The sequence below is a fragment of the Drosophila tropicalis genome, unplaced genomic scaffold (assembly GCF_018151085.1).
Source record: "Drosophila tropicalis isolate 14030-0801.00 unplaced genomic scaffold, ASM1815108v1 contig_845, whole genome shotgun sequence".
In the NCBI taxonomy this organism is placed as follows: Eukaryota; Metazoa; Arthropoda; class Insecta; order Diptera; family Drosophilidae; genus Drosophila; species Drosophila tropicalis.
In genome coordinates, this window is record NW_027173338.1 from 2008339 (window position 1) to 2031564 (window position 23226).

Sequence of the window (23226 nt, forward strand, 5' to 3'; positions counted from 1 at the left end):
CAGGTTACTTCTTGGCTTGCCTGAATGATTGGATAGCGCCGAATCCAAGCAAGTTCAATTTTTCTCCTCGTTTTGTCCCTCTCTGAACAAATTTTTGTCGTCTTTCGTCTTTTGATGCTCTTCGTGTTCGTCTCTGAACAAATTTTCGTCTTTGGGAAGTTGTTCGTCTTTCAAATATTTTCGTCTTTGTTCTTGCTTTTCCTCATTTTGTTCCTCTCTGAACAAAATTGTCGTCTTTAAGCGTTACTCATCTTTTCATCTTTGTTGTTATTTCTCATGTGTTCGTCTCTTTTCTTGTCGGTGGTGAAATTAAAGCACGCATTTTATTTTGTCTCGCTTGCTCTCATGTTTCCTTATGTTGGCGTCACTCTTGCAATTACGCGCGATTTCTTCATAAAGTTTTCTCTCTCACTCGCTCTTTGTTACAATCCCGGTTGAGCCCCCAAAATGTAGAAAGGCTGAGTCCACTGGACCAGAATAAAATATACACTTCACACCACTTTGCTTTTATGTATGTATCTTAGCTTATCATTTTTATTTAATTATTAACAAAAGAAAAAGAAACCATCTTATTGAACACTTTTAATTTCACGAGACCAACACAACCTCTCCGTCCAGCAACTCAAGCTCTTCTCCCTCCCTCTCCGATTCACCATCTATCGATATCTATCCTACTAATATCGTTATCGGCATTCCGATAACATTAGAGGTTCTCACGCAATCCTACATTTATATACAATAATGCTGAAATTCTTAATCTCTTGACATGCAACATATTTATACAGTTTTATCGGCCTCCTCGTCCATGTCGACTTTAACTTCTCTTCTTTGAAACACATCCACATTTGTGCGATGTCCCATTGCGTATGGTGGCTCCGAATTGGTTTTCACATAGAAGGTACCATTCTTGGGCAAGGATGGTTCGCCACCCATGCGAAATTCTCCCTCATTGTCCAAGAGAACCCAAACTTGATCGGGCAAACGCTCACAGCGTATTCCCCCAGAATCCCTTGGCACTTGTGATACTCTCGGCAAAATAATGATGAGCTCGCTTATGCGAGCAACCATATACATAGCATTTCTTTTGATTTTTTCCATAGTTTGGATAGAAAGTGGCATGGCCAACCGGTTGCTCGAAACCGAATGTTACACTTGTCTGTATTGATTCCACATAATGAGCATCACTTGCGTCTATGCGATAATCATCGCTTTGTTCCCGAAACTTTGGTCCGGCCGGATCCAAGGCAAAGATTGTATTAAAGCGATACGGTTTGATCTGTTTACCCGCACTGCCGGCTATCTGAGCGCCGAGCGAGTGCCCAATCACGTAAACATCATCGTAATGCAAATCCGCTCGCATATGCAAATGACGCACAAACTCCGCCAGCAGGAAGCCCAAGTCCTCAATCATATCAGCGACCCCAAAATAATTTACATTCGATGAAATCATACTCCAATCGCAAACAATCACATTGAAGTCGGGATACAGGGGCTTTTCGCCATGTGTTAAACTGAGATATGCATTCTTAACGTCCCGATTCAATGATCCATGAGCTTGACTCATCCATCCATGGACGATAATTCTGCAATGTCAAGTAACACATTAATATATATCATTCTAATTGGGAATGGAGTAGTTAGAGTAATTAGTATAACTTCATTAAAAAGCATCAACAAAGCAGGTAAAATTCAAGCAGTGACTCATTGATAAGAGGACAGACAAAAAGATTGAAATGAAAGCAAAATGAAAAATGCTGATATAACCAAATGAAATGAACAATAAAAACCAGTTTTTGGTTTTCATCTGTAGTCACATTCTGGCTATTTTAGTATTGGCTTCAAAAATAATGACAGCTAATCAAATTTATGTTTGATTTTAAGTAAATATATTAAGATACATATGTACATGCTAAATGAGACTTGTTAATTTTGTTGTTAGCTCTGAATAGTTAGATATATATATATATATACATTTTTTTGGTCTTGAGTACTAAAGAATGTGTGTGACTTTCAAGAATTTATTTTATAAAAATTACTTAATAACTATTTTAAAAATAATATCTGCCATATCTAAACTATAAGGCTTGTGCTAGATTCCAGAACGTTCAAATAAGAAAATTTGATTCTTTTCTATTTTGTATAAGAATGATACATGGACTAAACACTTTATAATTTGAGCGATCATTGTTGAGTCCTACAAATTTGTTCCATTTTAATATACATATTAAAAAAACTGTTTGATTTGTCTATATGATAAACAAAAGCTTTTAAAATTGGGTGGACTTTTTACCTCTGTGAAAAGTGAGTTCTTAAAAATTTAATCTCATACATACATATATCATATTAATTCATGAGCTCTTTTGAATTTGAATTATGTCACACAGTATTAAGTGAAGCAAAATTTACAAATGATTTCCCTACACAACATTATCTATAGTGAATCTTTCACCTTGATCAGCCTATCAGGCTGACTTACCTAGTCGGATGACGTGCATCGAAATTAGATTTTGCTAATAGTTCATCATCGCCGATTAATAGTTCTTTACCGCAATCCGGGAAATCCCGTTTGAAGAGATAAAATTGCATTTTGACTCGTGTTTTGCTTGTGAAGGGATTCCAATGCTTGAAGAATTTCTTCCAAAATGTGTAATCCAATAGACCTTTCGGTCTAGTCAGAGGATGCTGACATTGCTGCAATTCTGTGGTTGTTGTTTCATTTGCCAAAATTTGATCTGTAGTGGTGTTTGTAGACGCAGCATCTAATTAATAAGTACATAAAGTTATATATTTGTATAAGTAATTTAAGCAATGGTTTAGTAGCTACAATAGACTCACTCACTACCACCAAGATGAGGACACTTAGTGTCAAGCCCATCACAAATATCCCCTTTTTAGTTAACATTCTCTAGCTCAAAACTTCTGAAGTAGTTTTTTAGAATTGATCAGGTTAAACTTGAAAACTCGACCGTGCGTACGTTGCCCTTCGTAGCTACTTCGCGCGATCTATGAACGATCTGCACGTCTGGCTCTTGGTCCGTACTGTTCGCTGGTGTATGCACAACTAAATAAAAGAGATTCGGAGAATAAGCTGAAATGTGAATATTGGCGATGTCATAGTACTCGTACTCTCTCTCCCACACTGTCGCTCCCAATCTCATTCTCTCGCCTTTCCTCATTTTTTTCTCTCGCCCTCTCTCTCTTTCTCTATTGTTCTGATCGCGATAATCAAAAAACGAAATTTGCCGAGAGCGGCGGCTTCTATGTTAATTAGTGTAACGGCAATTATTGATATGGGAGAGTCGTTGTTCAAATAGTTAATAAATCTAAATTCAATGGTGACGGTATTCACAAGCTCTCAGAGACTTTTCCATTTAGGCTCCCATAAGTTATGGGAGGCTATCAGCGCCGGAGTTTAAGGGGACGACAAGCGAAGATGCTGCCGAGGGGCCCTTATCGAAGGGAAACGTCTACAGGATGTTGCAATCAATAGACTAAAAGCAAAAAAATATGCCATTTTAGACCAGACTCTATGTATTGCCAAAATAAAATATTCTGGTCTGGTTCTCCCCACAAGTATATAAGCCCCTGAGCCCGAGGAGAACCCGAGTGCGTCCCATAAGGGTACAATTCTTTTCACCCTTATAGGACTCTGTTAAGCTAGTGTTAAGCTTAATATTATTATTATGAAGAAGTACTAAGACCTATAACTATGCCGTCATGGCACAAAATATAAAAGGATTTAATGTGCAAAAGCGAGGATTCACTTACATATTTCGGCATAGTCGATGTTTTGTTCTATTCTATTCTGGTTAACGTTTTACACTCCCAACTGGATAATCCGCCACTGAGCAAACGATTTAGTTTCATTCTCTATTGTATCATTAGGTAACATGAAAAAAATGGTATTTTACGTCGTTTATGTCTGTAACGATTATACATATAGGCATATGGGAGGAAGTTTAGAAGTTTTTATAATGAAATTTAGAAGTTTTTAAAATGATATATAAGTATATATCTGAAAGTGAATTATAACATTCAAACTTGTATTATCTATTAAATTCAAGATTAAGAAATATATGGTTTAAGGTTTTATTAAGACAGTCGTCTGGTGTTAAGGTAATATAAGTTTATTCAATCATAAAAGAATTATAGATATTGACTTGTATGGATAAGGTTTAGGGCCTTAACTTATTTTGATTTATTGCTTTGGTTTTTAAATTTTTAAAAATCTTGATATAACTTGGCAGTCCCTTTAATAACATATTATTGCCAACTTGATGCACCAAAATTATAATAGCTGTCATTTAAATGAGGCGAAAGTGCTGGGAATCCTCTTTTGGTGAGGCATTTTATATCCGTTTGTTATCAGCTAATTGCCTGGTCCTAATCACATTTGAAGCTTGCTTAATTATGCCAGCCTGGGCCTAAAAGAAAGAGAGCACATAATTTATTAATCCAGAAAGCAAATGAAGCGACAAATTTTTCAGTCACTTAGCAAGTCAATTGCCTGCTAAGAGGTGCCAAGGACCCTCACTCACACACACACACCTACACCCACACCTGATTCTTGGCGGCAGAGTGAGTTTGAGTTGGGCTGAGTTTGAGCAACGTGGCAGCGTTTCAATTATGCAAATTTCGGTGAACCAGGCTGATTAGAAAATCCACAAAAATGTACCCCTTGAAGGCTTCAAGTCAAGGCAAAGCTAATGCAATGAACTCAGTGCCAGGTGACAAACCTGTGGAGGCGGGATGGCAGGATGCCCTTAGGCATCTATCAATATACTAAACCCAGAGAGCACGATGTCGGTTAAGAAGCAGTCAAGTTGGGCAAACCACCAATTAGACGTTAGAAATTAATTGGCAAATGCCTTGGCCCGCGGCCGCTTGTTTGTATATCCATTTTGAATACGTACAGAATCTTAAAGAAGGTTGAGTTTTTAAGTTTAAATTTACTGCATTTTTAGAGTGAAAAGTTTTTCTCAGGTTTTTGCCTTAGTAGGAAACTACATTTTGTGAGGGTGAGAGAAAAGTCATTTGTCATTACAGCATTTTACTATAAATTATGTTTTGAACAAAAAGCGGATGTGGTAGTAAAAAAAAAGTTATGAAAAACATAGATCCTTAGATGCTCTGTCTTTGGCTTTATTTAAGTTCTTTTAAGGAATAAGTTCTAAAAACTTATCGCTGCAGCTCAAACTTATTTATTTCATAATTTAGTAAAGTCCTTTTTCTATGTAAACGCAAAAATTTAACCGTCAACCCAAAATGCTCTTGAGGTAAAAATATTGTTCTTATTTTCCTTTTTGTCCACCTTTGAGGTGTAGGATCCCAAATCTAGAAAAGTTGCCGAACCGTAAGCGAATGAAGCAAGTAAGTCGACTCGTCGACTTGGGTATACCATACACCAGGTGAAACAAATATTTCAAATTTCGAAAACCAAATGTATGTCTATTAAATTGTTTTTACATGTTTCATAGTATGTGCTATCTCGCTCACTCTACAAACACACGAGCACTCTAGCGCCGCCACTAGCCAACGGCCAATTCTGGCCTTGTGGACCGCTTAGTAAAATACGTTCATACGCATATTTTGCATGTTTCTAGTCCGATTTCAATAAAATTTGGTAGTTTTGTAGAAATAGATAAGATAAATTAGTCTGCCAAATTTAAATGCGATAGTCAAAAAACTACAGGAGGAAATCGGTTTTTTCTAAATTATGGAGGCGGAAGTGGGCGTGGCAAAATGTGAAAATATCTAAATTCTCCGCGCATACTTTGCCAGTATACATACTAAATTTGGTGACTTTAGCTTTGTTAGTTTTTGCTAAAATCAGTTTTGTTTAATTTGCGGGGGCGGAAGTGGGCGTGTCAAAATGTTTAAATAGCCAATATCTGCGCGTCTATTAAGCTAGTCTACATACTAAATTTGATGTCGGTAGCTATCATAGTTTTTAAGGAAATCACTTTTATGTAAATTCCGGGGGCGGAAGGGGGCGTGGCAAAAAGTTTAAACAATTAGTTTCTGCGCGCTAACTAACTGAGCATATAAACCAAATTTGATGTCTCTAGCTATTATACTTTTTAAGAAAAACAGTTTTGTGTGATTCCTGGGGGCGTAAGGGGGCGTGGCAAAAAGTTTGAACAGTTAATTTCTGCGCACTAACTAATCGGGTATACAAACTAAATTTGATGTCTCTAGCTGTCATACTTTTTAAGAAAAACAGTTTTATGTGATTCCTGGGGGCGTAAGGGGGCGTGGCCGAAATTCCAATTAATGCTGAACATGTGCATACTACACGAGTATACATACCAAATTTGGTGGCTCTAGCTCTTATAGTCTCCGAGATCTGCGTGTTCATACAGACGGACGGACGGACGGACGGACGGACGGACGGACGGACGGACGGACGGACGGACGGACGGACGGACGGACAGACGGACATGGCTAGATCGACTCGGCTGTTGATCCTGATCAAGAATATATATACTTTATAGGGTCGGAGAAGCTTCCTTCTGCCTGTTACATACATTTTGGCGACTTTAATATACCATTTCACCCTATGGGTGTATGGTATAAAAACTATAAGTCCACAATCCAGCATAACAAAGTGCAACGAGATTTGGCTTATAAATCTTGACGCCATTTTTGGTTTAGTCAGCCGTTGCAGTTTTGATACGCTTATTATGGGAGCCGAGCGGTGGAAGGGGACACGGGAAAGGCTGTGGGTGGTTAGGAACCAGCATTGTCCTAGAGGCTTTTGTACTTTTTGGTTTCTCTGTGTTTCTCTTTTGGTGACTTGAACTTTTTCTATTGAGTTAATGCAGTTGGCAAGTGCAACCAAGTGTTGACTGTACATTTTGAATTTCGACATGAAAAAGTTTACACTATGCCAGCCAGGAAGTTTGGGGTTTGACCTAAGCTAACAAGTTGAAAGACAAGAATTACCAAGGCGGGTCTTTAAAACATGTATAAATGAAAATTCAGCTAAGAAACAAAGAACTTAATTTTATTTGGATGTACATAGTGCTGGGTAAATCAAGAAGGTAACAGACTTAAGAAGATAGAAGAAAATTCTCCCCAGGAGGGTCCATTGATGAAGCTAAGATTTCAGTTAAATGTTATCCTAACTTGAGAAGAAAGTCACCATCTTCTAGGATCAGATTAAGATTAGTAATTTGACTCATAATTAGAACATGGATCCTGTGATCTATAAAAACAACTACATTTATTTCAATTATTTCAGAAAATAATGCTTTAAGTCTTCAAATTAAGTAATATTTATATGCATATTTGATGAGAAAAATAATGAGTTCTGGCCTTTTGTCACCTCAAGAGATCATTTGGACTTGGATTAATTGCAACTTATCACGTTTTAGACATTCTGTAAAGTTGATAGTTTATTTAGAAACATTGTCATTTCACTTCAAAATCTGTCATAAAAAATCTCGTACTCAAACTTTTTGCAATTTATAATGAAATTTTTCATTTAAAAACTTTTTGTTTTTCGGTTTTTTTTTTCTTTTTTAAGTATAGTAATTATTTAAAGCTTTAGTGTTTCCATGTAGATATGCCATTGAAGAGCATATTAACGATATTTGCCGTTACCGCCGGATCGTTTTTCGCCTTGGGTGCTTATTATCAGCATCAGGATGTAATGCGAAACATCAAACGTTTGGAACAAAGAAATCCGCATGCCTATTTCATACGTCGCAAGCTTTACGCATTGGTAGTCCTTTCCATAGACAATCCTTTTCTTTTAGTTAAGAGCTTCTCCTTGTTTTTAGTTGTGTCTCTTTAGTGCCAGTCCGGATATGGAGCAACCTGATGAAGATGATGAGGAAGAGAAACACAAATTCGGAGGCATTATGAAATACGGTTTTCCCAGCATGAACGACATCACGCTAAATGAAGAATATGATTTTGTCACCGCATTCGATCGACGTAATTCAGCCATACAATGGATGTGCGAGCGCATAGAACACAATTCAAGTAACAGAAATAGTGATGCATTAGCCATGAGTGCGAATGCATCACCAGCTCATTTTATGGGTCAATCGGAGGCTTCACGTGTCTTCTTCATATCGAATATCAAGTCATTTGTTGGTCGAGGTTTAAATTTGAGCATTTGGCATCGTATGCTGCTCTATGTCGTGGAAATGAGCCAAAGGCATGGCACGGTTTATGTATACACCGGTTCGATTTATATGCCCTCCGAGCTAAAGAACAACGATTGGTATTTGCAATTTCAGCCTGAGGATAATGCAATGGTTGCCGTTCCCACGCATTTCTTTAAAATCCTTGTGATTGATCCGAAACATGGGGATCAAATGACTCCATACGCTGAAGCTTATGTCATACCTAATGCACCCATATGCGATTCAGTTCAATTGAAATCGTTGTTGAGCGATGTTCGTGATATTGAAAATGCAACTGGTTTGAAATTCTTTGAAGGACTCGATCGTCATTTTATTGACAATCAGACGGCAATGGAAACGAATCAAAATTCAGCACAGATTGTGGAGCTGTAGTAAAAATAACTAAAAATAAAAATTAAAACGAATTGTACAAAAAACAAAAACAAGTTTTAATGGGCAGGAGATTTTAGCAACTTTTAAAAATTATTGTAATGATGACATTTATCTTTAATATTAAGATTTATCAAAGTTTTGACAAAAATATGTATTCCAGAAGAATCTTAAGATCTTCACCTTTTCTTTTTTCTAAATATGATCTGTATATATTTTCAAAGTTAATCAAAAATTTGTCTGATTGAAGAGTTAAAATAAGAAACATCAAGTCTGAAGAAAATGAAGTTTATAAATATTTGTTTTTATATGCTCAATATTCTGTTGATTGTTACAGCCATTGCAATACCAGAAAAAGGACCATTCGATAAGTTTTTTGAAAACGATGATGATTTTCCAGATGTTGACGGTTATGATGCTTATTAGTTGAGAAATCATAATACCATTTCCAAAGAAATCAAAGGGTAGAAATTCAAAAACAACAAAATGATGTCACAAATATACATATTTTTTTTTGTATTACTACTTTTTCTGATGGTATCAACCTCGGTCTTAACAGACAATATGACTACTTTCTATGATGACCTCGAAGAAGAAGATGACACGGAATATGAAGATATTGCCAGATATGATTCCTATTTAAAATATAAATAAGGTATGGAGTTTCAATTTTATTTACTTTTATTTTCATTTCTTAATTTATAAATTAACTTTCTTTTTAGATCATTCCATAATATTTTCTTTAACCACTCTGCTTGCTGCTGCTTCTGCTGCTCATACAATATTTTGGCAAAATTTTTAATTAAAACAAACAATATGTTGGTCAAAAAATTGCTGGCTACAGCCTTGTGTTGGCCAAGTTGTTGTTAATGCATTTTACTTGGTTTAATTAGTTGACATTTTACATTATTCATACGCCACGTGTGTCCGACTAAGTGAACCAATATGCGATGTGTTTCCTTGTCTTGGTAACATAATTTTCACTTAATTAAAGTTGTCGTCGGTCTCGGTCTTGTGTGGGTGTTGAGCTTAAGGTTAGCCTTGTTATATAAGTCTGTTTGGAAACCAAAAAAGTTTAACAAGTTTTGCAGTTGCAAACATGTATGAAAGTTCAAAAAGGTATATGTTGCTTTTTTTTTGGCTAATAAATTATTGTAAAAATTCCAAAAAAGGAAAATAAGTAAAACTGCTTATAATGGCTTTGTTTTTTTCCTGTTGGAAAGTTAGTTTGGTCAGTTAAGGTTTAAGAATAGAACTAGGCCTCCATAATATGTCCATAATAACCTGTCCCAGCTTGTGCTAATCGAAGTGAAGTATGTGTCTATGAAATGGACTAGATCTTTCCCTTCTTGTAAGTTTTTTCTGGAAACGATTCCACATCAGCTTTCACTAAATTCCAATTTAAAGATTTAATCAAAAGATTTGGCCAAGTCAAGTCAAGTCAAGTTCATTGCATACAAATAGCTAAATAATTCAATTATGTTTGAAGGATTTAAACGTGTTGATTTAGTTTTCTCAACTCACAATCAATATTAGTTAACTACTTATGCTTGTTGTTGCAGTTATTTGCTGAAATTAAAAAGACAATTTAAGAGGCATTGAGTAAAATGAATAGCAGGCAAAACCGCAAATCAAACATTCGAGTATATAAGGCAAGGACAATAATTTGCAATCGTAAGAAAATCTCGGACTAAGGAAACTATACTTGTCTAGCATTTTCGAATTGGATTTGACTTTTTTTTTTTCTTGTTGGGTTAATTTATGCATTGGAAACCTTTTCTGCAGGTGATGGAAAACGGGCAACGCACAAAACTATGCCCAGATCCAATTGCTGAGTATGCCAAATATATGTATATATTTATATCAAAGGAAGTTTCTTTTTGTTGGATTTTAGTGTTTAACCCCTTAAGAATTTGATTATTTAAATTTTCACGTATTCATGTTCATTTTCATGGCAAATAAATTATTTATGAACCGTATGTGTGTTATGTGTATGCGATTTGGATTTCCAGAATGCCAGAATTCTAATTAAGTCAAAATGTCTCCCCAGCTTACAAGTTAAACTGATGACCGAGGGGCCCTTTCTGTGGCAACTTTAAACTTAAATGCCAATTTGTTGCCACATAACTAAGTTGATGTGTTGAGATTGTGTAGAATCAAAAGAAAAAGAAAGGCAAAAAAGGTTACAATGACTTACAACAATATCTTGAACACCTCCCCACACCTCCGCCTGCTTCATCACAAATCCATAAAAGTTCATGTGCTCACGCACTTTAAGGTCAGAAGTAATCGCACTTTTTGCCCAAACCATTTTCTATATCTTCCAAATGCTATTTGTGCAATTTTATAGTATTTTTATGGTGCACAAGTTTTCGCATTTTGTATGTATTTATTTATGTGTGAGTGTGTGTGTGTGTGTGTGTGTCTGTTTTTGCATGTCCTGTCTTTGGTGTCCTGTGTGGCAACCTTCGGTACCTCTGTTGAAAATTTAAATTTGATGTGGAGTCGAGTGGCATGAGTTTCGGTTTCGTTGTGAGTACTCAAGTGTGTAATAGAGGACAAGACCCTTTTTGTAGGTAACAGAATCAGGGTTGAACATATCCTTTATTTGGGTTGCTGAGCATGGACTGGTCTATGCATATTTTACTATATTCAAATACTTGTTCAATGCTTTTATAGTTTTAGCTTCTAACATTGACCTCAAACTTGAGAAAATTATAATTTATAAAGTATGAAGGAAAGTACTAAAGCTGATATTAATAGCCCTTATATTTGTCTTATTAGAAATAAAATCTCTGCTCTAATCTCTTATCAAATCAAAAACTATAATGAAAAAGTATTCTTTATTCAACTTAGATTAGAATGTTTAAAAGTTTAAACTTGAATGGAAAACTTAATAATTTATATTTCATACAAATCATGAATTTGGCCATCCCTGGCAATTTTTTGGTTGTCTAAAACGTCTTCCGTTTTCTGGCCTAGATATTCCACACACACACACACACACACATACTTATATCTATCTATGTCAGTTCATGTATGCCGCATTCTCATCTTGTTCTAAGGCTTGAACTTTTCTTGTTTTTTTTTATATTTCTGGACCTTTTCTAAGTTTTGCGGTGTGATTTTATGTGCAAACTTAAATTATACAATTTGGGGGGCCATGAATACATTTTTCGTATGTCGTCGTCGTCGCTGGTGTCGTTGTCGTCATCGTCTTCTTTTGGTTTTGGTTTTGGTTTGCTGAAAGGGACAATGAGTTGCTAAATGCTTTGAATATTCTTCTGGCCATTGGCCCTGCACTGCATGCATAATGTACGAATATGTATGGAGCCATCTGAGATACGGATACGGATCCTTATCCTTCGAGTGTGTCCGCACAAACACACACACACACACTCTGAGATTTTGGCAACAATGGAAGGCCATGTGTTGACAGCTTGAGTCTCTATGTGGTTGCTTATGTGTGTGTAGTGTGTGTGTCATGTGGTTCGTTTCTTTTTTTTGCATCAGCCCCAAAAGAGACGAATGACTTGGCCAACAAATTGTTTTCAGCCTGTCAGTCTGGTAGACCGAATGATTTTGCTTTTCAACCCAACAAATTCGTCCAAAAACAAATAAAAATAATATTTAATATTTAAAATAAATAACATTTACTGACAGTTGAACAATTGAAAATTATGGGGAATTAAATGACATGTTTTATGTGTTTTATTTAGTCATTCGAGTATTAGTAATAAGTTTAACTAAGTAGCTAAGCATTTCTTACTAATCAGTTTTAGACAAGATGTTAAATAAGAAGCTTCGGAGTTGATAAACAGTTTAGGTAAGATTATTTCACTTTTTAGAGAAATCTGTCTAAAAATTGTTTATAAATTGTGGAAACTCAATTATTTTCCTGGAATCATCCCTTTTAAGGTATAAAAGAGGTTCTTGAACCAACTTTATTCAACCCCAATGGGCTATACTCAAAATTTACAATTCTCCACCAATTCAAAGTGCTTTCAATTGTCTCTTAATGTTTTTTCACTTATCTACATTGGGGGGATAGAAGAAATGGGGTCTTTGCAATTATAATATTAAAATAAATTGTTTAAGTGAAAATTAAATTGAATTTTTTTTTTTTAGATGGTGGCAAGAAATTTGACATTTTGTGTGTATATAATCGAATGCTGGCATTGTTCTCCACATTGTTTATATTTTTTATGAATTTGTGCACTTTATAAATATGCAAGTTAATGATTTGGATGGTGTTCAGCATACACTGAATGTGGTTGTTGTTGTTGTTGGTGTTAGTGTTGGTGCTGGTCTTAATGCCTTTTAAGTACATAACAAAGTACGCACTTTGTTAACATTAAAAAGCCAGCAATAAAGCGAATGGCAGCTGTTGCCCTTTTTGCCCACAAAATGGATGCGGATGTTTTGTTGGTCCCTTTGGTTTTTTTTTTGTGTGTTGTTGTTGTTGTTGCTCTGTTGTTAACTGGGCTTATAACTTTTCACATACATACATACATACCTATATGTAGAGGTATAAATGGCGAAAAGCTGCAAACAAAAGCATGTATTTGTATGTGTGTATGTGAGGACAAACTCCTGTAGCGAAAGGCAAAAAGACAGGAAACTGGAAACTGCACGGACCAGTGTGAGAATGTGAACCTTAATTCAATTACCTTTACGAGTGTGCATGTGTGTGTGTGTGTGTCGTTGTCCAACACTGGGGTATTAGCGCCTTTGCATTTCAAATGATGCTTATACGTCTGAGGAAATAACGATCAGTCCTTGTCAACAAATTTACAAAATTTTTTTAAATATTCCTTTATTATTATCCTAATACGATCAAAAATAAGACATTACATGTGTTTAATTGTTTAAATAGAATTGAAATTTTTAAAGCAAAACCTAAAGCTTTACATCACAAGTTATGAACATATAAACGAAAAAAATGGCCAACATTCTAGACCAGAAAAGAGTCCATTAGTCGTTGTCGTCTATGGTTATTGTAACTTGTCTGGAGATCCGCCCGCAGTTTCTATAGTTGGGATGTGTTCGCACATTCGAACAAATTAAAAGTGATGGCTGGCTGGGAAAGTCAAGTCCTACTCCGGGTGCAATCATCATCGTCGTCATCATCTGGTTGGTGGTGTAGCAACAACAATAGCAACATTTATGAAAACTATTTGCAGAAATGCAAAAAAATAAAAAAAGGAGGGGAAAAATGGAAAATCTTTGGGATGAAAAAGGCAAACAAAAATGCATTAAAAACAAATACGAGTAACGGAGTACAAGATGCTTATAACAGGCCAGAGTAAAGCACGTTTCAGATCCTGGTTCAGGTCCAGGAGCAGGCACAGGTTTATGTAGTAACAAACTAACAAACAAACAAGCAAAGGAACAAGAAAAAAACACGAACAGGACGCGCCCTGAAATGGATCCCAGGGCTCATGAAAGGAGGGGCAGAAGAAACAACAAATCGCAAATTGAAAAAAGTAGATAAGTAGCCAGAGGATGAAGGAAGCGAATAGGAGGAGGCCAAAGAGAATGCCAAATACAAAGAGAGCAAGAAAAAAAAGGAAGAAAGCAAGGAATTGAGAATCAGAGCTTTTGGTCGTGCCTGGGCAATTGCACTTCAACTTTCTGTGTTGGTATCCCGCTGTTGCCCGATTCTCTAGGTCTCTCTCAATTTCTCTGTAACGTTGTTAACCTTGCAAGTTATGCATTCTTAATTTAATCGCTGAAATTGACTCGCCAGCATGAGCTTCACCCTGTGAAAAGGACTTAACGGCATTCCATCCTTGAGCTCCTGCTGCTACTCATAGTCAATGTAAAACTTTGCTGCAGAGATTAGGCATATATCATGCGATTATATTGCATAGTTTGCATTTATCCAATGACTTGGAAATCTCTCTGGTGTGAGAAGGATCTGGAGGACGATGTGGTGTGGAATGAAAAGGCATGCAAATAGTTGCAGACATCGCGAAAAGAATTTCCCACTTTTTTTTTTTTTGGGGCCAACCATCTGCTGCCCAGTTGAAGAGCAAAAACTTAATAAATAAATTATGCTAGGGTTCAGAAAACTGCCAAGAAAGCAAATAAGTCGAGTTGTGGGTGAAAGACAGACGGGATTCCATAGTGAAATTAGGTAATGTATGTCCAAATTCTGTTTACTTGTGAGACAAAATACTTGGTTTTTAGTTATATTTAATATACAACATTTTTCGTATTTCCTCTTTATAGTCTTATGGTCTTAAACTCACGAATAAAATTAAAATTATGAGCAAAGGGTTGTATAAAACTTTTTGTTATTTCATTTCCCCCCATCGCTTTATTGATTGCCACTTGTCTGGGCTTCTTCTCACTGAGTAAGGGAAAAATTGCATTAATCATCCTGACCCCTGGCTGCAGTTTTTGTTGATGAAATTCACTTACTTGGTATATATATACATAGATCCGCCCATCAGCCCATCCGCCCTCTTTTTCATCGTACCATCCTCTTAGCCCGAAGCTTTCATTAAATTAATGGAATTTCATATTTGCTTAGCTTTTCCAAAAGAAAATTTGTTTATTCAACTAAAATGTTATCGAGCTCACGTTATGCTGTTGATGTAGTTAGTTTCGTTCATATATATGTATACACTGTTTCGGTTTTTTTTTTCTCTTTGTTTCATTTTTGGTTGATTTTACTTTTAACACAATTACTTTCCAGACTTTTGAACACAACGAACAATTTGAAAATCGCCCCCAGGCCAGGAAACAAAAGCAAAATTTATTAAAAAAAAAAAAAAAAAAATGGTAGAATAGCTAACTCATAACTGTTTTAGCCATTGGCCTAAACAAGTTGATGAGAAAAATTGTTTTTATTGAATTAAACCAATTTGGTATGCATGTAGACATGCTTCATTCCACTTCACTCCACTCTCCAGTAGGATTAGGTGGTTGCCTGCCCCAGCACCAAACCCTTTAAGCTATCGCTTAAATTCCAAACACGTAAGCCCGTCTGGCTGGAACATTCTAAACGCTTTTCAATCCCAATTCAGATTGCCCAGGTCGGGGATCAAAAGCATGGGCGAGATGAGGGAATGCAGATTGTGGTTGTTGTTGTCGTTGTCAACAACTGACTATTGTGTTAGATGGCTAAAGTGCTTGAAGGGGGATTGGGCAGTTCTAAGTGGTGTCAAGTTTGCCTTTGCCCTGGGGTTAGTTAAGCTAATTTTCATGATGATCAGCAATCAGCAAACCAGCAAAACTAACTAAAGGCGCCTGGCCAAGTCAAGTGGTCTTTGGCCATTTTCAACGATGAACCCTATTTGCCCAATTAAACCAAACCAAAGACCGGAAAGCACTTGACCAATTGCAAGATGCACTGACTTTATTTCTAGAGAGGAGCACATAATACAAACGTCCAAAGTCAAAACTTTTAGCAGTAATTAGAAGAAGTATTAAGAAATTTATAATGGTTTTTTTATGTCAACTATGAATAACAAAGGACTTCAAGATTGCTTGGAGTTAAAAATTAACTAGATCAACTTTTAGAAATAACAATTAAAAGTTAGAGAGCAGCTAAAAACTCCAAAGTTCATTTCATTTTTGCATATCCGAAATTGAAAAATATTAAGTTAATCAAGTTAATTTCACTTAAAACTTAAAGTAACTGAATAGGTGCCATCTCTAGTTCTGGCCATTTGGCATTCAAAATTGCAACGAAGGCGGCAATTGAATGATAACAGAAGCTCCAACAGCTGCAACGTTAAACTAAATTGGCCAACGAGCGACCAAATGGTTGCGTGCTTGCTTCCACACTTTCAGTTCCACCTCAATTTCATTCTCATTCCCATAGTCATCGACAATATCCTTCCCTTGGCATTCATTCCTGGCATTTTGGCAGCAAATTGAAATGAAAAGCGCGCCGCGGTTTTTCGGCTTTATACGGCAGTTGGCCAGCGAAATCTCTGTTCTCTTCCGGGGTGGCATCCCCTCAGGGATGAATTGAGATTCCATGCCATGCGATGCGATGTGATGCAATGTTCTCCTGTTTTGCATGCTGATAAAGATATAACCAAAACATAACCTACAAACTATTTAATAACAGATAAAGTTCTGGTAAATAAAGGCGTCTTCCAAAAAGGTTAAAAAGTCGGAGAATTTACATTTTAAATTTAGAATATTGATTGTGAAATTCTAAAATGATCAGTATATGTCCTTAAGATGTCAATTAAAGGCAATTTTTTCCCTGAAGTATGCAATAGAAAGTTTTAAAATCCATTTTTAGAAACTCTACAGAACTTTTGGATGGCTGGTGTAACTTAGATATTGCTTATATTTCCAAAACATTTTAATAAATTTCAAAACATGACTTCACCCACTGCTTATAGCAGGCCTGAGAAAGAAAGGCAGACTAAATTTTAAGTCAGAGAATACTTTTAGTTTAGCTTCTCGTTCCCTAGTTGTGGCGAAATATAAGAGAATTTAGGATAACAGAACACAGAGCATTGTGCATAGAATTGGTTTTTGCAGTCAACCATGCAATCCATTCATATCGTAAAATGCAAAATGCAACTCCGTTTAAAGCAACGCAGAATTATAGCCAACAGTTTGGGGGGATGAACTGAAATGGCTGCCAAAGACCAGGATATACGCAGTCGCCTTCGTCGCTTCCGAGCCCCTTTCCAATTGTCTCTCCTCTAGCGATGTCTGTGGAAAATGGTTACTTGTGTGACTTAAAACGATGGAAATTTTAATGCACCAATGCGCAATTTATGATTATTTCATGCCCATTTTAATTTGCCCAGCCAACCAGTTGGCCCAGGCACTTTAAAATAGTTTTGTGGGTACGAATGATGGCGCAACGTGACGCGAGGGGAAACGCTCATTAATTCCACGCACGTTTTCTTGCGAAGAGACAGTGACACAAGAGGAGCAAAAGAAGGGAGAGGACCAGATACAAGACTGCCGCTAATAAAACAAAAATGGAAAACATATAAATCAGTGTCCTTGGCACGTGTCGCCAAGCGACGAAGTCGAAGGCATTTCCCCAGGTGCTGAGAAACCCCTGGGTCAACCAGAATGGTATCTGCCGGTCCTTCCATTCTTTCCACTGTTTGTGCACTGTCACGTTGTAAATCTCGTGAGAGCAAACACAACGGAAGAAGCTGCAGAAGACACGGCAACAGACGGCAATGATTACGACGCGTGTTTTGCCATATACATTTCTGATTTCCATTCTTGAAACGCAAAAAGCAACGAATCAAAAGGGATAAGGTGTAACCCATTGGCTTATACATTAAAAATATCTATTTTAAAGCATCGAGTCAACAGCTGTGACTCAAAGAGTATCCAAAGGGTAACGAAAGCTTGGAAGAAAGAACCTGGAGAAATTACCAAAGAGCAGTTGTTAAAGCGATCGAATTAATCGCTATTTTGCCAATACAAAACTAAGTACTACAAAGAACCATCTCCTTACTGCTTTCAAAATACTAGTACTCAATACCTTAAGTTAATATATAAACAATAGATTTGACAAAAAACTAACTACAAAGTTATATATTTTAATGGAAAAAAAGAAACCTTAAACAACATTGTTAACTACAATGCAATTCTACATTACAATATTTGTTATTCACATTTGAAGGACACGCTTTTGCCCTGCGTAAATAAAAAAGTATATTTATTCTGAGTGACAGTTTGTTAACATTCAAATCTTAAATATTACAAATTCGAGTCTCTCTTCTTCATTAAGATATATCTTATCTCACACACAAAATTCACGTGAAAACATATTTCCTGTTTGGTTGTTTTCTGTATCTACAAAGCATTCAATTGAAAAGGGTGTAGAAAACACGACCAATAAGTTATAACGGCTTTTTGGATTCGTTGGTGTTGTTGTTAAAAATTGAAATTTAATTCATTTGCATTTTAAGCGAATGATCTGCGGGGACTGAGGACACAGATGAATATTATTAATACGACCCGTAAGCCCCATAAATGCTTATGATGCCTCAATGCTGCTGTCTCTGTTCTTGTCTCTGTTGTTGTTGTTGCTGCATTTTTTATGGTTATGGCCTTTATTGTAATGACCATTAAAATTGGCATTGTTATGGCCCTTGTTGTCTGCCATGGGTTTGACCTACAAATTGTACGAGACAGAGAGATAGAGAACAAAAGTGAGACAGGAAGAGAAAATACAGGAAAAAACAACCAGGAGCAAAGCTGGCGAACCAGAAGCAGCTGCAATGTCAGTGTAATAATTACAGCACACACACACACACACATACAAAGAGCAGTTGCAGTTGCATTTGCAAGAAGATTTTAAAATGCAGGAAAGTTGGGGAGAAGAAAAAAACACATTGCATACTTTGCCAGGGTTAAAACCTGACAGACATTTGCACGTCGTCAGGCGTCGACACATTAAAATAAATGAGACTTTTGCCTTAAAGCAGCTTGGCAATGTTCTTGTTATTACGAATCTTGTTGCCTGCGGAAAAGCAGCAACAGCATTTTCACGTTACTCCCCCACAATGCCATTGAGAAATTTAACGCAAATTGCAATTGTATATATAGGGATAAGTAAATTTTTTTTCCTGGTTTTTTTCATCGTTTGCCCTTTTAAAGTATTTCACTTGGGCAACTTATTTTGACTGACCTCGTACTGGTGCTGTCTGAAACTTTTGTGCCTGCTTAATTACATTGTGAAAAGTCCAGCTGATGTCATTCATTTGAGGATTGCCATTGCCAGGACACGTTTTTATTGTTTTCTTCTCTCTTGCTTTTTAATGCTATTTAAATTGAACTTTTGTCTGCGGCTTATTGACAGTTGGAAAATGCATTAAACTGTTAAACAAGGTGTAATATGGCACAAAGACCTGCCACTGACCACAGCAACAGACGGCAGACTGGCAAAAGGGGAAATGCCAGAAAATCAGATTTAACTACTACACTCTTTCAAAAGAAGATTGAAAAGGATAAAGAAGAATGGGAAACAAGTGAAATGCCATTCGTTTAAATATATTTAAATTGATTGTAAAGAAAATACTTGGTGGTTGTGTCTATAAACAGGTAAATAGAAAATCCGTTTGAATCGCTTGTTCTTCTGTCTGATTGAAACTCTTGGAGTACGTTCATTTGTCTTTTCATTTTGTAGTTTCTCTCTCCTAGAATGTGTCATATATCCAAATGAATGTTTTTGCTTAGACAAGTAGCTGCATTTGAATAACTTTCACTCCAATAAACATTTGCTGTTCAAATGTCAACTCAATGTCACATAGTCTTTATGTGCAATATGTAGATACAAGATCTTACAAATTGCCAATCCCATTCATTTCTGTTGTGATATGTTAAAAACTTATAGCTATCAAGAGTCATCATGCTCTATGTAGTTAATTTTAAAACTTTTGTTCGTTATACTTTGATTTACACAACATTAAAGTTTTCACATACATAGCAGTCAGCAGTCGCTCTTTTGTGTCTTCTTCTGTACCTCTTGCCACATGCCACATATACCGCAAACCACCATCGTAGCCGTTAACCCAATAAACCACTTTTAGAGGCAACATCAGCATTGAGCCGATGAAGGGCAGGCGATTGTTGCCTCTGGCTACAGTTTCACACCGTCAACAAGTGACAAATACACACACACGAACACACAGGCGTAAATTTTCTGGCGTCATGTCAAAGTTGTGTTGGCAGCATGCCACAAAAATTTACTCCAACAAGGAGAAACAACAACAACAACAAAAAAATGCGAAAATTGCAATGTGCGAGAAGCAACAACATCGAGAAAGTGATCATTTGCTCTACACCCTCTTTCATTCAGCCCCAGAAAGTAGACTATGAATTTTTATGGAAAATGCTTCTGTTATTTTCTGTTTTTTAATTTCCCTGTTCAAATGACAGATACGACGAGACAGGCAGGCAGGCAGGCAGTTTGTTGACGGAGGACCACCTTTGTGACCCAAAGCGAAATGTCAGCCACGCCCCTACGGATATTTATGGCAAAAATTTTAAAATTAATGATGTGTGACGTGAAATTGTTGCAGCCAAGAAAAAAATATGGCAAATTAAATTTGCCTGGCTAGAACCAAAGGCGTCAACAAAAACGAAAATTATAAAGGTAAATACACTTGAAGAAATTAGTTTATGAAACATTTTCGAGCGTTGCTACTAAAGATTGTGTGATTCTTGTGATTCTTCAGAGAGTTGGTTCTTTTTTTGTAAATTCACTAATATGTCTTTTTATTTTCACTAACTTTAATAAGGTCCTTTGCATAAGAACAATAGAATTTATGATTTCGATTTTCCCATTTTGTCTTTTTCTTCCAGTTTAGTGCAAAAATTTGACTTCGTTAAGCATGAAATTGGATTTCCCTTTGTTGAAGTAATCATTTACATAAAAATTTTATAAAAAACATTCTTTGAAAAATTTTAAATAAAATAAAATTTCCAAAAAAGAAAAGAAAATGGATTTACTTCAACTTCAATCCGATGAGACCAAAGATAAATGCTGTTGTAGTCTGCCAACCGTTATACGTGGAAATGATGCCAAATTTGTAGCATGCGACAGAAATCTTCGAGACTTGCAAAAATGTTATAGTTGCATCTCACCAATTTGCCAGAGACCCATAAAGATTTATGCGAACTCTCGCAATTATGTGGCCTGTGAGCAAATGTTACCACTTCCAAGAGATTGTATACATTCCATGCCAAACCTAAGTATACGTGAAGGGAGAACACGGTCAAAATCACGGCAAGCGGGAAGAGAAACGCCTATTATCAATGATGATCAGTTGGTGAATTGTCTGGCACCAAAGTGTAGGCCAACAAATGAGGATGAAAAGGCAAAAGAGGAAAAAGAGAATGCCACCTGCCAGAATGCAGAGCCAGAGTTAACAGAAAAAGAAATTAAAGCCATCAAGAGAGCGGTGCTAAAGGAGACAAATAGATATAGACGAATGCACTGTGCGTGTCCTTTAATAATGGATGACAAAATATCCTCTTATGCACAGGAATGGGCAGAGGTAGGCATCAAAAATCCAAATGTTTCAATCAGTTCCATAGATATTTTTTATAGCACTTGGCATCTAAGAATATGCTCGAGACTCGTCCCATTCCTAAGTATGGTGAGAATATTATGTGTGCCCGTAAACCACTCTTCTGTGTGGAGCGCATGATGAAACTATGGTATCAAGAGAAATATAATTATGATTTCATACGGCCGTGCTTTGATATCTATGCTGGACATTTTACCCAAATGGTTTGGTGGGAGACCCAACTTCTTGGCATTGGAATGGCTTCAAAGTGGGTTTATGGTGGGCCAAGCATGCACTTTGTATAACTAAACAATCTCTTTCTACCCTAGTGACTATCGCATGTGGATAGTGTGTAATTATCATCCAGCTGGTAATATACGTGGGCATTTCAAGGAGAATGTGCTACCACGAAAATTGCTTTTATCGGATTCGGATATTGAAATGGATAAAATGAAGAAATCCAAAGAAATATCAATACAAGCCAAATGTCCCATGGAACAAAGGCAATCTTGTAAAAAAACAAAGACCTACATGACGGCTAAGGAATGCCAAACCCAGAACTCTAAAGCGGTTACATTTTTAAAATAATCTACTAATGAATAAAACTCCATTATTAATTCTGGACCTAGCGAATTTTATTTCTAAATGTAATCATGAATGGTTATTCTGATATTTTTCTTGGCACATTTTCTTTGAACTGACCCAACACATTGCCAGGTGGATTATAATTGCAGACCACCCAAGTTCTATCAGCCCTGAGGAGGGAAAAATAATTTCATGGTTGGTAATTCAAATGGAATTGCTCTATGAAACTCACTTTCTTGCCACACCAGAACCCATTTCTTTGCACGACTTCCATATCAGTTGGGTAAAATGTCCCGAAGTTGGGGTAAAGTCAGATTTATCAAAATTGTAACTAATTATTTCACGATACCACATTTCAACGGGCAAATCACCGGTTACATCCATGCCACCAGATAGAAAGATATTCTCACCATATTTCGGATTTGGGCGATGCGACATGACATTTTTATCACGCAAATGCTACAATTGAATAAAGAAGTATAGAAGGTCAAAATTATATGTAGTTTATACTTACATTGGCCCACTCTTGGGCTAATTTATTAAGTTCGTTGTTGATTGTTAGGGCTGGACAACCATGCATAGCTCGATATTTATTGGTGGCCACAAATACCTCTTTTAAAAAGCGTTCATTATTGGCCTTGGTATCTTGACCAAGAGGTCCAGGTGTACGGGCATGGGTTGATGGTATGGATTGCTGTTTTGTCGGCATTATAACGGCAACACAATTTATGGCAGGGCCAAAAAGCGGAAGAGTGCAGAGAGCTCAGGTCCAGAAATCCAGATTAAATATGATTTTAAAATGAAAACAAAGTTCTAATTAATCCTACTCATTGACATTTAAATAAAATTTCGACTAACAATGGGAAACGAAAGACAAAATGATGTTTAATATTTATAAACAAGTGTTTTGCACAATCGTTAGTCTTTTGAGAGCACTAAATGCAAATGCATATCATAAACTACCTTCTAGAGATAATCTTAGCGAGAGATTAAATGCCATAGGGTGAGTTTTCTCATCTCCTTGATCCCTGTGCGTCGGTTTAATCTGTGCCTAGAGCAATGACATCAATGCCCGTTCATTTGCATTTGCACAACTG

At 36.5% G+C, this 23226-nt stretch overlaps 4 protein-coding genes and 1 long non-coding RNA gene across 5 annotated transcripts; 3 read left to right on the top strand and 2 right to left on the bottom strand.

Moving 5' to 3' along the window:
- Positions 1 to 567: 567 nt before the first annotated feature.
- On the bottom strand, positions 568 to 3046 carry LOC137581271 (phospholipase A1). Its single transcript, XM_068295479.1, is given in 4 exon segments — positions 568 to 993; positions 995 to 1583; positions 2477 to 2759; positions 2836 to 3046. Coding segments are annotated over 4 exon segments (1155 nt in total). The 5' UTR covers positions 2903 to 3046; the 3' UTR covers positions 568 to 777.
- Positions 3047 to 7436: 4390 nt separating this feature from the next.
- Tengl1 (Testis EndoG-Like 1) lies at positions 7437 to 8589 on the top strand. The gene is made up of 2 exons (XM_068295323.1): positions 7437 to 7726; positions 7785 to 8589. Exons 1-2 carry the CDS (start codon positions 7568 to 7570, stop codon positions 8526 to 8528), a joined length of 903 nt encoding a protein of 300 aa, XP_068151424.1. The 5' UTR covers positions 7437 to 7567; the 3' UTR covers positions 8529 to 8589.
- A 208-nt stretch (positions 8590 to 8797) lies between these two features.
- On the top strand, positions 8798 to 9414 carry LOC137581420 (uncharacterized). The gene is made up of 2 exons (XR_011033142.1): positions 8798 to 9180; positions 9248 to 9414. It is a non-coding gene; the product is annotated as an uncharacterized lncRNA (long non-coding RNA).
- Positions 9415 to 20933: 11519 nt separating this feature from the next.
- LOC137581574 (uncharacterized) lies at positions 20934 to 22163 on the top strand. The gene is made up of 3 exons (XM_068295873.1): positions 20934 to 21532; positions 21586 to 21812; positions 21874 to 22163. The coding sequence occupies exons 1-3, from the start codon at positions 20975 to 20977 to the stop codon at positions 22130 to 22132; spliced, it is 1044 nt and encodes a 347-aa protein (XP_068151974.1). The 5' UTR covers positions 20934 to 20974; the 3' UTR covers positions 22133 to 22163.
- Positions 22155 to 22989, bottom strand: LOC137581578 (Golgi-associated plant pathogenesis-related protein 1). The gene is made up of 3 exons (XM_068295877.1): positions 22644 to 22989; positions 22362 to 22588; positions 22155 to 22299 (listed from the first exon to the last, which is right to left on the bottom strand). Exons 1-3 carry the CDS (start codon positions 22836 to 22838, stop codon positions 22206 to 22208), a joined length of 516 nt encoding a protein of 171 aa, XP_068151978.1. The 5' UTR covers positions 22839 to 22989; the 3' UTR covers positions 22155 to 22205.
- Positions 22990 to 23226: the final 237 nt, after the last annotated feature.

What these genes read in the sequence shown, in the direction of transcription:
- LOC137581578 (XM_068295877.1), bottom strand. Translation starts at nt 22,838, where the DNA reads ATGCCGACAAAACAGCAATCCATACCATCAACCCATGCCCGTACACCT. An exon ending in TAGCCCAAGAGTGGGCCAAT is followed by an intron (nt 22,589 to 22,643) that starts GTAAGTATAAAC and finishes ATTCAATTGTAG; the next exon opens with CATTTGCGTGATAAAAATGT. An exon ending in GGTTCTGGTGTGGCAAGAAA is followed by an intron (nt 22,300 to 22,361) that starts GTGAGTTTCATA and finishes TTCCCTCCTCAG; the next exon opens with GGCTGATAGAACTTGGGTGG.
- Tengl1 (XM_068295323.1), top strand. Translation starts at nt 7,568, where the DNA reads ATGCCATTGAAGAGCATATTAACGATATTTGCCGTTACCGCCGGATCG. An exon ending in GTCGCAAGCTTTACGCATTG is followed by an intron (nt 7,727 to 7,784) that starts GTAGTCCTTTCC and finishes CCTTGTTTTTAG; the next exon opens with TTGTGTCTCTTTAGTGCCAG.
- LOC137581574 (XM_068295873.1), top strand. Translation starts at nt 20,975, where the DNA reads ATGGATTTACTTCAACTTCAATCCGATGAGACCAAAGATAAATGCTGT. An exon ending in ATGCACAGGAATGGGCAGAG is followed by an intron (nt 21,533 to 21,585) that starts GTAGGCATCAAA and finishes TATTTTTTATAG; the next exon opens with CACTTGGCATCTAAGAATAT. An exon ending in GGCATTGGAATGGCTTCAAA is followed by an intron (nt 21,813 to 21,873) that starts GTGGGTTTATGG and finishes TTTCTACCCTAG; the next exon opens with TGACTATCGCATGTGGATAG.